Below are 14,966 nucleotides of genomic sequence, written 5' to 3'. Positions count from 1 at the left end.
TTTTTTTTTTTTTTTTTTTTTTTTTTTTTTTGGTGCTGGGGACTGAACTTGGGGCCTTGTGTTTTCTAGGCAAGCACTCTGCCACTGAGCCACATCCCTAGCACTTATTATCCTAAGTTTCAAGCAGTGTTCTGTAATATTACTGTTACATATTTCAGATTATAAGTGTCATATACATAAAGTGTCATACATATGAAAATGTTTCATTTTATGTAAAGTAGTGAATAGTTGGAAGTTAATCAAAGTTCATAGGTTGTTCAGTGGGTTTGTTTTAAAGTTTCTTTTATATAATTTTGTTTTGGTAACAAATTATAAAAGTATGCTTTTCACTTTTTTTTTAGTTGGCAAAAGAGGGATATTGTTTTCTTTCTAATTAATTATTTTTAAAAATTAGGTATATATGATAGCAGAATGCATTTTGATTGATTGTACACAATTACAGCACAATTTTATATTTCCATGGTTGTATATGATGTAGTGTTACACCATATGTGCAGTCACACATGTACCTGGGTAATGATGTCCATCTCATTCCTCCATCTTTTCTGACCCCATACCCCCTGCCTACCCTACCTCTCCTTTGCCCAAAGTTCCTCTATTTCTCCTGTGCCTCCCCCCTCCCTGTCATAGATCAGCTTTTTGTTTTAACGATTCCTTTAAAATTTTTTTATGTTTGAGGATAGTATTTATTTTTAGTAAATTTTCTACTTATTTTCAATTTTAAAAATATATGTGTAGGGCTGTGTCTGTGGCTTAGCCGTACAGTCCTCGCTTAGCATGTGCAAGGCCCTGGGTTTGATCCTAAGTAACATGTAGAAACGAATGAATGAAATAAAGGTATTGTGTCCAACTACAACTAAAAAATAAATACTATAAAAAATTCTGTGTAGAGTAGTATTAAAAATCCCCTTTCCAAGCAATGTCATTGTATTTTAATTGTTTATGGGTCATAAAAAATATACATTTTAATTAATAAAATATGAAGTAGGAAAATTAATTACTAATTATGTATCCCTTAGTATCAGATTATCCTTGATTATGTTTCACATGGAGAAAATTAATAGCTAAAACCTAGTACTCTTCTGTATTTATCTGTTGGTTTGATTTATTTTTTTTTTGTTGTTTAAATCAGTCCCTTTTTCAAAAGTATTGTCATGTTACTTAAGATTTAAACTACACTTTTAAAGCTTTCTTTTTCTTTTTTCTTTTTCTTAATTTTTAATTTATTTTTTAAAAATAAGTTACAGTGGAATGCATTACAATTCTTACTACACATAGAACACAGTCTTTCATATCTCTGGTTTTATATAAATTGTGTTCACACCAATTCGTGTCTTCATACATGTACTATGGATAATGATGTCCATCACTTAAAGGTTTCTTACACAAATTTATTGGAGTTCAGAGTGAACTCCATAATATAATGGAGGGCTGGAGGAAATCTATAAGTAAATTAGCTTTAGAATATATGATGGTAGTTGACCTTGTAAGAAATATAAATATGTGGCTTTTGTTTGTTTTGGTATTAGGGATTTGTCTTTTTGTTTTGTTTTTGGTGCTGTGGATGGAACCCAGGGGCATGCTACCACTGAGCTACATCCCTACCCCTTTTCTTATTTTTTACTTTGCAACAGCATCTCACTAAATTGCCCAAGCTGGTCTTGAACTTTGGATATTCCTGTCTTAGCCTTCCCAGTTGCTGAGATTTATAGACACGCATCGCCATGCCTGCAAATACTTTTTTGTGTGTAATAAAGCTTGGATCCTATGTTATAAAAATGGTATTTCTTCTTTAGATACAAGAATATTTATTGTAGTACATGTCTTTTAAACTTCCTATGTCTTATGTCATCAGCAAATTAATGGGGTGGATACTCTGAATTTACTGTACGTAAAGATGGAAGAACGGGGATCTTTTATCCTTTGATACCTATAGTATTCCCAAACTAACTGAAATTCCCTTTTAAAACACTCTGATTTCAGGGGTCTTCTAAAATATTTGCAAACTTTTTCTGCAAATGTCCAGATATTAAATCTTCTAGGCTTCCTGGGTGAAAAGGTTTTTGTTGCAACCACTGATTTTGTGGGGAAGAAGCAGTCATAGTCACCAAGAAAATGAGTGGAACTGGAGATGTTCTAGTAACTATAAAAACAAGCTGTAGATGGGAGTTGGCCTGCTGTCCACAGTTCGCTGACCTCTGTAATGGTTTTGACATTCTTAAAAACATGCTTTTTTAAAAAAACTCACCCTGATCTAAACAAGTCTTTGGTTCTAACTTGCCTAGGATTTAGAAGCCTTGAAGTCTCTGGCTTTTCTGAGGGAAGGTGGCCACTGGAGAAAATAATTTTATATGACTCAGTATTTGTGCATGTACAGTAAGTGATCTCCCCAACTATTGTTACTTAGGATAATATTTTAGTTAAAGGATCCTAAATTGTAAACATTCACTATGCAAATATTTTATAAATGGTTTGGTGATTAGTAAAACATTTATTGATAGCTGCACATGTGTATTTAATATGTATGCATCTATGTAGTTGATTGGGTTCCCTAGAACTCATAGTTCAGAGAGTGCCATGTCCTTATAAGGCAGTTGGTCAGTAGATCCTGTTATCCTCTTCTCTCCAAGGTGGTTGTAATTATGATTTTGGAAATACTGTAGTAACAGTAGCCAAATGAATGCAATATGATTTGAATTATTGAGGATTTTCATTCCACATGAATAGAGGACCATTATTTCTATATTGTCCAGATAAATGAGTCATGAGTAATAGAAATAGTAATGAGGTGATAAAGAAATAGTACCTAATGTTCATTGTCTACTCACTAAAATGCCATTAACCATTCTACATTCTTTCCCTACAATCTTGGAGACAGTGTGAGTATCCACATTTCTCAGATGAAAAAACTGAGGATTAGCTAGAGAGCCTGTAACCTGAGTCAGCAAGTCTTTAAACTTAGTTCTGGTTTGGCTCTGATCATGTAAACATCTGTTTATTCTAATCTTTCTTCCTAGAAGTTAGTTGCTATCAATGAATTACAGTATAACAACTTAGCCCATTATGGCATTTGAAGGAGAATTTTTACTTTTTATACTATTATTTCCTTCAGATTAGAATTAAGGAATGTTCTTGAAGTGGTTAAATGCACACCTTGCTCATTAATGATATTTTGGCATGATTTTATTGGTGAGCAGAAGTGGAAAAGGCAATGCACTCCTCATCTTTTATACTTTTTGAAAGATTTAATTGAAGTGTAGTAATATCTTATATCCTAATTTCAAGTTATAGGTTCATTTTCCATGTGATTTGCATTTGAAAATTAAATATTTTTATATTGTGAACTTCTATCACTAGAGTGGTCCACTACTACATCTTTAAGAGAATTATGGCAAACCTTTTTGCTAGATATGATTCATTATACATTCAGTTTTATTTCACAACATTACTGAGATGTTTGTCCATTTTGATATTATGATATTCAGAATTAGTCTAATGAAAATAGTTATAAATTTTAATACATTTAAAAAATCATGACAAACATTCAGATGTTGGAATAGAATCCTTGAAAATAATTGTCAAGGCTATCAGTTACATATATTAACCTCCACTAGAAATGGCTTGGGAAAAGTTTTATGACTTAAAATAAGTCGCGTCTCGCCCACCCCCTCCTGCCCCGCCATACCTGGAATTGAACCCAGAGGTACTTCACCACTGAGCCACATCCCCAGTTGCTTTTTTTTTTTTTTTTTAAGTTTTTAAAAATTAGAGACAGGCTCTAACTGAGTTGCTTAGGGCTTCAGTAAATTATTGAGGCTGTCTTCAAACTCGTGATCCTCCTGCCTCAGTTTCTAAAGCTGCTGGGATTTCAGGCGTGTACCACTGTACTGGCTAAAAAAACATTTTTAAGGAGAGGAATTATTAAAATATGTGAAGTCTCACCTGTATATTACTCTTACCTGTTGCATTTCCTAGAAAATACTTAGAGATTGGCTTTGATCCTACAGATTTCTCTAGTGCTTTATTCAATGAAAAATCACGGTGTTCACTGTCAACACTTTGCTTTGTGAAATGTTTGAGTTATTCTGAAATGAGTTTGATGCAGTTGGAAGGGAAATCACTTGAAAAGGTAAAGTCTTTATTTTGCTTTATTTTAATAGCTTAATTATTGATTTTAAGAGTATTTAAATGGTATAAGTATTTGGAGATCCAGACTTTTGACAGTTCCCTTGTTTTTTTTGCCCCCTGATAGAAAGGTCTGAAGTTTTGTATTGTTTTAACAAAGTAGGCATAGATCTGAAAACTCAAAATGTGTATTTTAACAAATGTTTTAAGAAAAAGATTTTGTAATTCATTTAGCAAGTTGTTTTGGATGAGGTATGAGAACAAGGTAGGATTCTTTTCCCGTGTCCTTGAAATTTCTTTATTCCATTGGAATAATTGTCTAAAATTTCAATGACAGTATCCTGTGGCACCTGGTAAACCAGGTGTGCAAATTGTCAGCCCCCACTTCACAGTGTATTGAAGGGGAATGTTGTTTTTTCTACTCTCAGTCAGCTCCTAGACCTAGACTATCCGTCTAAGAGGGAAGCTACAGGGCAAGGCTAGGTCACCCTGATCTCCTAGCAGCTTATCAAAAGAATTATATGGGCAAGTTGGCAAGGTCCCTGCTGTGAACGAAATCATCTGTTCATCTCAAGATGAAGATATTTCAACATGCACCTGTAAAGAAAACCACTGCTAAGGTAAGTGTTTAGAATCCTGGTCTTATTTTGGGCAACTGTTCATGTTCTAAACCAAGATACTGTGTGTGTTCTATATTTTCCCATAAATGGTTTTTAGTGTACATCTTAATAAGAATATGGCAAATATATTTCCTTCTGCATAAGAGAGTCTAAAAAATCGGGCGCCTTGTCGCACGCCTATAATCCCAGTGACTCCTGTGATCCCTGTGGCTTGGGAGGCGAAGGCAAGGAGGATTGCAAGTTCAAAGCCAGCCTTAGCAATGGTGAGGTGCCAAGCAACTCAGTGATACCCTGTTTTTAAATAAAAATACAAAAATAGGGCTGGGGATGTGCCTCAGTGGTCCAAATTCCCGGTACCAAAAATGAGTCTGAAAAACAATCTATTGATTTTCAGGTTTAAATCAATAGATGATTATAAAGCCTAGAGCAAATGAACTTGTGGCTATTACACATATTTCAGGACAGTTGAATTCTTTTTTCTTTTCTGTATACAGATACATTTTTGGTAGTGTAATTTAGGAGTATGAATCCTAAATAATCTCTGAGAAATTTTGCTTTGAAAATTTTCTAAAAATAATAAAACGATTGCCAATTTTCATTTTACTTATTAACATAAAATTACAATGTACTTTTTTTTATGTGTGTGATAGTAGGGATCAAACCCAGGGCCTTGTGCAAGTGCTCTACTGCTGAGCTACATCCCTAGCTCCTTATTATATACTTTTAATTCAAGTAAAAATTAGAAAAAGAATTCATGAATCATTCTTTGATTACAAAGTAATTAGAACCACACGAGTTAACATTTTCGTAAATTCCTTTTTTATTTCCTTCTCAGATTTCATTTTAGATGTGATTGATGTAAACAGGTAGAATTTGGATTTTATATTTTATTATTTTAAAATTTGATTTACATATGTAAATTTATAAACAATAGTACCATTTGGTAATAAACTGAGAACTTCTGAGAACTTCTTGCTATAATCTTCTAGAGTTTATAGAAATTGTATTTGTTGTTTAAAATATGTCCTTTGCCTTTATAAGTTTGTAGAAATTTAGGTAAGATATAGCTTTTGGAAGATAGTCAAAACCTAAGGAAGACAAATGTTCTTGTTTTCCTTCTCTCCTTGGAAGACTCTCTAGGAGTTATAATTTACTCTGTTAGAGATAACATCTATGTCTTGAATCAAGTAGTTCAACATAAATATAAATGATCTATAAAGGTTTATCTGAAATATTTTAATTATAGACTTTTGAAAAAAATCAGCAATATAATTTTGTTCATTCTATAATCAGATTGGTATTAGTCTATTTAATGAAATGCTGTTTATAATAATAACCCATAATATTAGTATCAGAATTTAAGATTCTCAACATTTAAGTTTTTCAACTATTTAAGATTCTTTACCTAGTCAGAAATACTAAGGAATCTCTATAAATTATTAAAAAAAGTTAATCCATAAACCATGGGCAGGTTTTCAGAAAAACATAACAATGCAATTTGAAAAATTTTGTTCTTAAAATTAATTGTGAAAGAGTCATATATGATGGGTAAAAAGCTGTAGTTAGAAGTATAATAAATAATCCCCGATAAAACCGATAAAACACTTTCTCTCGTAGACATTTTTCTTATAGTACTAAATTGATAGTGGTACAGTTTTCTTGTGGGTTTGGCATATGGGTTCTCTTATGTTCTATATGTTTTTGGTGCCAACATTTTCTTCCAATTTTATATGTGTTTTTCAATTTTTATGATTTTTGCATCTAGAAATAGTCAGTTTTTTGGGGAATATTGTCTTAAGTTCAAGTTTTCAAGATTGAGTGTTCTGGTAAAGAAAATATGCTAAGTAGAAGTGTAAAGACTGCATGCAATTGTTAGTATACAAGTATATCATTAGTATTAGTAGAAATTTACTAGAGATTTGTTTGTTCTCTGCAGTGACCCTTTGATTGAAGTAGATATACTTTTTCTGATCTCCATCAGAAGGGAAAACATTTGTTTATAAGAATAGTAAGGGTGGCTTATTCGAGATCTTTAGAAAGCTCCCCTGCCCCATGCCTTTCAGTTATATGATATTTATTTATTAAAGGCAAAGGTTTATATTGTTCTTTACTATTTAAATTTTGTGTTTTTGGCATGTTAGGAAAAAATCATGTCTTCTATAACATGAAATTGCAGTTATTATAGTAAGAAATTTAGTAAAACATGAGCCATTCTATTACTGTAGAGTGCGATAGGCATATACTTTTCCTGTAACTTTATTTTCTAAGCAAATTCCCCTTCTAGCCTTGAGATTTTCGTGATTGTCATATTTAACTTAACAAATTGGGTTCATATTCAAAGTTGGTAAGTTAAAAAGTTTAAGAGCATTCATGTTTATTCTATGGTTTACTTATTTAGTAAGTAAATCTCCTTATCTCCTTAATAGGAGATAGAGATAAAAGTACCTTCAGAAATATTCAAAGAGGTAGCAGGAAAATACGGAAAATGTTTCAAAGGGAAGAGTGCATTAATTGGATAAAGTATTTGAGGCACTTGTTTACCTGTAATAAGTAGAAGGGTAGTTTTTTAGTTTTTTTTTTTTTAAATGTGACTAACAAAACAAATACACACTAAATATAAAACATAAAAATACAAAGTAACTATTGAGATATTTGAGGTTTTTTTTTTTTTAACTCATCTGAATTTTATACTTACTTCACTTTGGACTAGCCCTATTTTAAGAGCTACTGTGTTTTCATGTGGCTAGTAACTACCATCTTGGATAGTGTAGCTCTAGATTGTTCTTTCTGAACATCTTTCGTGGCTTATAATAATTTCTCAGGGAACCTTTATTGCATCCCCAGATCTGTCAGTTTCCTTTCATCTTCAGTCTTAAGGAATCTTTTTCCTTTCCTTTAAAGTATTTATCACAGTTGTAATTTATACTTTTATGAATTTGGATGTGGGCTTGAGTATATTTCCGATTGTATTCCCAGTCACCACCCACAACTGAATCTCAGTAAACAGTATTTGGCTGAAGGAACTATGCAATTACTGCTGTTAGGTAACTTGACCAGTCATGTTTGATTTTAAAATCAGGCACTAAATTCTTTTAAAAACGTTTTTCTGTGATGAGGCTATGTAAGATATCACCAAGGGAGAAGTGATTTTACTTGTAATTTGTTTACCTGTAATGGTGTTTTCCTTGGTAATAACAGTTCTGTAACTACCTTGTATTTTAACTAGAAGGGACTTTTTAAAACTATAAATATTATTTTAATGTTTTTAGTTATAGATGGACAGAATACCTTTATCTTGTTTATTTAGTTTTATGTAGTGCTGGGGGTTGAACTCAGGGCCTCACACATGCTAGGCAAGTGCTCTTCCACTGAGCTACCACCCCAGCTCCTATAATTATATTTTTGACTTGATTTAACAAATATGATGTTTAATAACTTATAATTTTTTGATTGTTTAAATTCCCTGTTCACCTTTATCCTGAAAATTGTTTGATGTAAAATATTAAAAATTTAAAGCATTTAAAATGAATTTTATAAGTATGAAAATTTTTAGATAGAATTTATTAAATAACTTTTTAAAAGAAAAGAATGCTACACATTTGATAAAAAAATAAAACTCTGGTTCATAGTGTCTAATTACTTAAAAGCAAAAAATTATATTTTGGCCATATTTTAAAAAACAGTTAAGAGATTGCTATATATAGTCTCATATAAGAGAGAAATTAAATGTGATCCCCAATCTAGATAGATTTCATTGTGAAACTGATATTTGGCCTGTATCTTCAAAGAATAGTAAGCATTTATTAAAGAAAGAAGGACAGGGATGGGCTTTTAAGTTAAAGGAACAGTACATGTACAGATACACGGTTTCAAAACACTTCATGTAATGTTTCTCATAAAAAATTAAAAGCAAATAATTCAATCTGGCTGCAGAATATTATGTACAGGTTGGGGAGAGCTAGGGAATGAGTCCAAAGGGGCAATTTGTTGTAGAATCATGGTATTAATCTCTTTTTTGTTGCTGTATCAGAATACCTGAGTCTGATTACTTAATAAAGAAAGAGGGTTATTTTGGATCATGGTTTTAGAGGCTGAAAGTCTAAGCACATGCAGCAACATTTGGTGGGGGCCTCATGATGCGGTATAACATGGCAGCTGGTGGGAACTTATTTGAGAGAGGTTAGCAGTATATCTGGAAGAGGCCAAACAGTGAGGTGACTCCACTTTCTAACAACTTATTTAGTACTTTGACAGCTAACTTACCCCAATGAGATGGGCAATTTTCCTTTCTGAGGGTGTTTTCTAATGATTTCCTCCTAGATCCTACCTCTTAAAGAGTTCACTACCTCCCAGCATTGTCAAACTGATGACCAAGTTTCTAGCTCATGAACTTTTGGGGGACACATTCTCACCATATCCAAACCATAGCAATCATCAAGATGTCACATGCTATGCCAGGAGGGTTGAACTTATTCTGTGTAGGAAGAAGGAAAATGATAGAAACCAGACCTGCAAAATTGAGCAGTGAGGTCGTTGTTATAGTAAAAGAAATAATGGGACATGGACTAGCTTAGTGTAAGGATTTAGAGATGAGAGAGTAGATATACACTGATTACCCAACCTTCCAACTTAAACTCTTCCCCTTACCCTGTCTACCAGGTATAAAGGATATTAAGGACAGCACATAATTCTGGTAAACTTTTCTTTAAATGTGTTTATAATGTGTATTTTAGTGAATTTTTAAGGAAACTTATTGTAATTATCAGCAGACATGATATGTATTACAAAGTAAAAGTCACTGTGATTTAAGCTAGTGTCATTTTTTACTGCATGCCAAAGATTTTAATGTAAATTATTTCATTTTCAAAAATAGGTTGATTTTGCTGTATGGGCATATTGACTATAATCAACTAAAAAGGATAAGAATTAGTTTTAAAAGATTACATACCTTATTGGCTTATTAGGGTTTTAATTTATGTCGTATATTAGTCTTTTCAGTTTTTATCAGAATTTAAGAGATAAAGTAGAAGTCCAGTTAGAATAGTTTGTAAAAGCCTAAGTCTGTTTACCATGAACCAACACTGTAACCAGGAACAAGTGGCCTGGAGGAACTTCTTTGTTGCTTAGGGAGATTCTAGGGGCCAAAGCAGCAGAAGGAAAACAGTGTTCATTTCACTCTCAGTCCAGTTTTGTAATGTTGCTCAGCCAATTTTTATTAGAAAACCTCCTTAATCCTAGTGGTTCCAAGGGATTATGATCAGGACATTGGTCTGTCTGTGTCTGTCTCCAGATCTCTCTTGCTCTCTTTTTTTTGTGGTTCTGGCGATCAAACCCAGGCTACATCCCCAGCCCTTGATATCTTTTCTTGACAAAGTTCTGTCACTGTCACCTCCAGCAAAAAGGTCAAACAAAGATGAATACTTATATAAGCCCTTTTCATTTCCATCGGCCCCTGAAGATTTTTGGAAAACATGGTCTAAAGTTGAGCCTTTTCTCATCTGTTGACTCTTATGATTCTTATGCTCCATCATTTTGGCAGTATCACAAAATTGGTGTTGTGATGGGCTTTGCATTATATTCATTGTTTAAGCTTTAACTGGGGTTTCAGTATGGCTAAAAATAGGCTAATGTTTTGAAAACCTGTACCATGAATAACTGATGAGAAAACAACATACTTAACCAATGCTAGCTTCATAAATCTACTTAAATCAAATTTTATAATCAACCATTTTTTATATATATATATAGTTAATTTTGGTAACTTCACTATTTCAAAAGACTAAATTATGGTAATTTTTAAATTAATGCTTTGTTTAAATGAATTAAAATATATTTGTTTTTCCATGCAGATTTGAGTTCTGTGAACCTGCATTTGTGGTTGGTAATTGCCTCCAGATAGCATCTGACAGTCATCAGTATGATCGAATTTATTGTGGAGCTGGAGTTCAGAAAGACCATGAAAATTACATGAAAATATTACTAAAAGTTGGAGGCATACTAGTTATGCCTATAGAGGATCAGGTAACTTCCACTGTCCTTTTGCTTAGTGTCACAGCAAACAAGTTAGTTGAAGATGAGGAGGTGTTCCTTGGTGAAAGTGAAAAATACATTTTACTTTTTAAAAAAGTACTCTTCACAGGTCTATGTGTATAGAAAAAACTTGAAACAGACTCTAAATTATTTAGGCAGAGTAGATGTAGAAAAAAATTCTGATTGTTGTTAGAGGAGACAGTGGTGCTTGTGCTCCTCCACTCTTGTGTGGCATTCAGCAAGCTGCTCCCTTCTTTGGTTCCCCACCTGGAAAGTGTTGAGTTGAGTGTGATGACCTGGACAAGCTGTCCAGCATCCATCCTTCATAAGTTCTTTGAACATATTGAAAAGAAGTCCTGTTTATGCTTGGTTTGAGCTATTTAACATCTTTAATAGTGAGTTTTAAAATCTTCATTTAGTACTATCTAGACTCATTTGAAAATATTCTTTAGCTATTTATGAACATTATTGAATTTATCTTTTCTTGCCTTGGTTTGGAATTATGAAGTACAATAAATGTATGAAGTACAAATTTATTCAGAAAGAAGGACCTTTTTTTTTTTTTTTTAAATTTTGTACTGGGTTGAACCCAGGGATGCATAACCACTGAGTCACATCTGCAGTCTTTTTTTTTTGAGACAGTGCTGCTGAGGCTAGGCTTGAATTCATGATCCTCCTTGCCTCAGCCTCTTGAGTCTGGGATTACAAACATGTGTTACCATGCCTGATAAAGAGGACCCTTGAAAATCACATTACCTTTAATGTTTTATAAAAATTCATTTCAAAGAAATATGATCTTTTATATTCATAGTAACCTAAATCTGAGCTGCTTAAAACACTTTGCAATTTCTATAGTAGAGGTAAATTATCTGAGATAACCGAGACCTAGCATGACAGAGTTTATATATCATAGGAGTCCCTTGACATCACAATATGTCATTTACACCATTACCATGCACTGTGCTCTGGAGCATATTGTTAGTGATTGTAAAGGCAGAGTATTAAAAGTATTAGTAAAAACATTCCTGGAAAAATACTACTTGAATACTTCCAAGGTTTAGACTTTCAGTTAAATAATCTTTTCCCCCCATTTTTCTTTAATGTCTTCCAACATTTAAAATATTTCCTGCTTGGTGTGGTGGCGCACGCATACCTGTAATCCCAGCGGCTTGGGGGGCTGGGGTAGGAGGATCACGAATTCAAAGGCAGCCTCAGCAAAAGTGAGGCGCTAAGCAACTCAGTAAGCTCCTATCTTAAATAAAATACAAAATGAGTTTGGAAATTTGACTCAGTGGCCAAGTGCCCCTGAGTTCAATCCCTGGTACCCTGCCCTCCCCCCATTTTCTTATCAATATTTTATTAAACATTTATGCTATAAAATTTTACAAATACCAAATACAGTAATGGGCTCTTTTTTATAATGAGTTGAAGATACTAGTTCAACTTGAACAAATTACATGCTGAACTATTTTTTTTTTCCCTAGGACTGTTGATGGTTATTTGCTGAGTTGGTAAAACTCCTAGTCATTTTGTGATTGTGTTTACTTGTGAAATATCAAGCCAGGGTTAGAATTAGATTCTAATTCAATAGCATCATGGAAAAGCCTGAAGTCAACTTGTTGGTACAGTTACAAAATATAGTTTTGTTAAAATGCTTTAGCCAAATGACTGATTCTATGAGATATGTATTTTGGGAGGTAATATCATGTATAGATTATGGTACCACTAGAAGATATCAGACTTAACTATAACATGCAGACTCACCTGGCCATGTTTGGATATCCCATTTGGATTGAACTATTTATCTCAAACAGCAAATGTTTTTAATTCCTTTTATATTAATTTATGATTCCTAAATGGAAGTAATGTAGTTGCATTTAACTATAAATATAGTTCTCACTGGCAATTATTCCTTTAAAACAAAAATTTGACTATAAAGTGATCACATTACCAGAATTAAGCAATTATCTTTTTTTTTATTCCTCTAAATAGTTAACACAGATTATGCGAACTGGACAAAATACTTGGGAAAGTAAAAATATTCTTGCTGTTTCATTTGCTCCACTTGTACAACCGAGTAAGAATGATAATGGCAAACCAGATTCTGTGGGACTCCGTAAGTAGATCTTTGAACTTTCTCACTGAATTGTCACTTAATAGTGTTAACTCATACACTTGGGATTTAATAGACTATATAATTATAAAGAATGAGTTAAATGTGCTATAATGTGTTCAGTGGACTTACTTACCATTTAAAAAAAATAAAGCCCCTACCTTGTGCAGGACATTGTGAATTGCTTTCACAGGAACATGGAAAGGGGGCAGGTCAAACCAAATGTGAACTTATTAATTATAGCTTGTGCTAGAAAGCAACTGGTTGTGAGGAAGAGTATCCACTTTAGGTGTGGTGGTAAGGAAAACCTTTCTGCTGAGGCAACATCTGATTATAACTGGAAAAGAGACTGCCATGTCAAGACTTAGTGGCAGCATTTTCTCTACAGAAAGACAAAAGACTTCAGGAAAAAAAAAAAGCTTGAAGGTTCCCACTCCAGGAATAAGGTCCAGGGTGATGGAAATTCATTGGTTGGGCTGTGGAGGATGGATTATCAATGGGGAAATAGAGGAAACAGGCCAGTTTCAAGTCTTTTCTCATATCTAAGGAGAAAGCTGGATATGGTGTGGCTATTCTTTGAAGGCAGAAAAGTAGTAGACTGTGTGGGAAGTATGGGTGGGGGAAAAAGGAATCAGTTTTCCCTTGCCGTTAACTGAGTAATTCCATTACTGTTTGGAAGACTGGAGTGACATAATTTGGAAGTAGATGTAGAAGGAAAAGACATTTTCTTTTGGCCACCTATTAGGTTGGGGTGCCTGTTAGCATAAAATTGGGGTGTCAGTCACATGGGTGCAAACCTACTGTACAACAGAAGCATGAATTGAAAATCTTCAACAAAAACATGGCATTTTAAGCTATAGTTCAATGAAAATGGTTGAGAATGGTTGACTTCATAAGGGGAGAAAAGAGTTACAGAAGAGCTGTTAGAATTGGATCTATGATTCACCAAATTTAGAGATAAAACAGGAAGACAAATTAGTGAAGGGGAGAGACCAGAGAGGTAGGGGGACTAGGTTATACAGGATGTCAAAGATTAAGAAAGAAAAATTTAGGGGCTGGGGATGTGGCTCAAGCAGTAGCGCGCTCGCCTGGCGTGCGTGCGGCCCGGGTTCCATCCTCAGCACCACATACAAACAAAGATGTTGTGTCCGCCGAAAACTAAAAAATAAATATTAAAATTAAAAAAAAAAAAAAAAGAAAAATTTAAAAATGGAGGGAATGCTCACCTTTCTGTAGCTAATACCATCTTGAGAAAGGAGAGTAGCATTAGTTTGGCATATATCATGGTTTTGTTAACAGCTAAGTAAAATCCTTTACCAAAAATGAACTTATTGATTTAGTTTGCTTTTATTTCATAGGAATCTGGCTTTATATTTTGTTTTCAATATATTTGTTTTTACTTTCTTTTGAGCTGTATGACTTAGGGACCTTTTAAGATGGTCTCTTAAAAAATTATGTGGGGTAATATTAGTAAAGTGCTTGTCTCAGAGCCTGGTATGTAAAAATTGCTTAATAAAAAGTGATGTGGGATTTTGAGAAGATCAGTAAATTATACCTGTTTTTCCCTGTCCCAAGTTTTTACCAATAGAGAAATGATAGGGATTGAGATGTCAGCTTTGTTAGCAAGAAAACTTACTGGAAGGAAAAAGCTAGGTCTGTACCTTTAAGTTAGACAGGCTCACCCACCCAGTTAAGAGTTGGCACTGGCCATACTCCTACCATCGGAGTCTACACTTTAAATACATACATGAGCAGAAACCAATTAGTGTGTGAAGCCTGGGGGAGCACCAGAGTCTCACGTGGTCAGCTGCTGCTTACTGTAACTGTACAAGCCATCCCTATTGCCCTGGAAAGAAGTGAGTGAGTGGGGTGAGATACATAGAAGCCCATGGGGCCATGTGGTGTCTCCCTCAGGGAGTGTCAATTGCTTGGAGGAGGTATGTTCACCCAACCCTGGATAGTGCTTCATGAGCTATCTTATCTAATGGGAGCCACTACACTTTAAATACATACATGAGCAGAAACCAATTAGTGTGTGAAGCCTGGAGGAGCACCAGAGTCTCATGTGGTCAGCTGAC

At 33.9% G+C, this 14,966-nt stretch overlaps 1 protein-coding gene across 1 annotated transcript in view; it reads left to right on the top strand.

The window, feature by feature from the left end:
• Window positions 1–14,966, top strand: part of Pcmtd1 (protein-L-isoaspartate (D-aspartate) O-methyltransferase domain containing 1) — a 44,445-nt gene that overhangs the window by 16,951 nt on the left and 12,528 nt on the right. Inside the window, exons 3-4 of the mRNA XM_015485691.2 lie at window positions 10,595–10,766; window positions 12,768–12,891. Of these exons, the coding sequence (XP_015341177.1) occupies window positions 10,595–10,766; window positions 12,768–12,891 (296 nt within the window). The remainder of the gene's footprint in view (window positions 1–10,594; window positions 10,767–12,767; window positions 12,892–14,966) is intronic.

Source organism: Marmota marmota, unplaced genomic scaffold (genome assembly GCF_001458135.2).
Source record: "Marmota marmota marmota unplaced genomic scaffold, marMar, whole genome shotgun sequence".
NCBI lineage: Eukaryota > Metazoa > Chordata > Mammalia > Rodentia > Sciuridae > Marmota > Marmota marmota.
The sequence above is the reverse complement of the archived record's forward strand: the minus strand, read 5'-3'. Positions and strand labels throughout refer to the sequence as shown.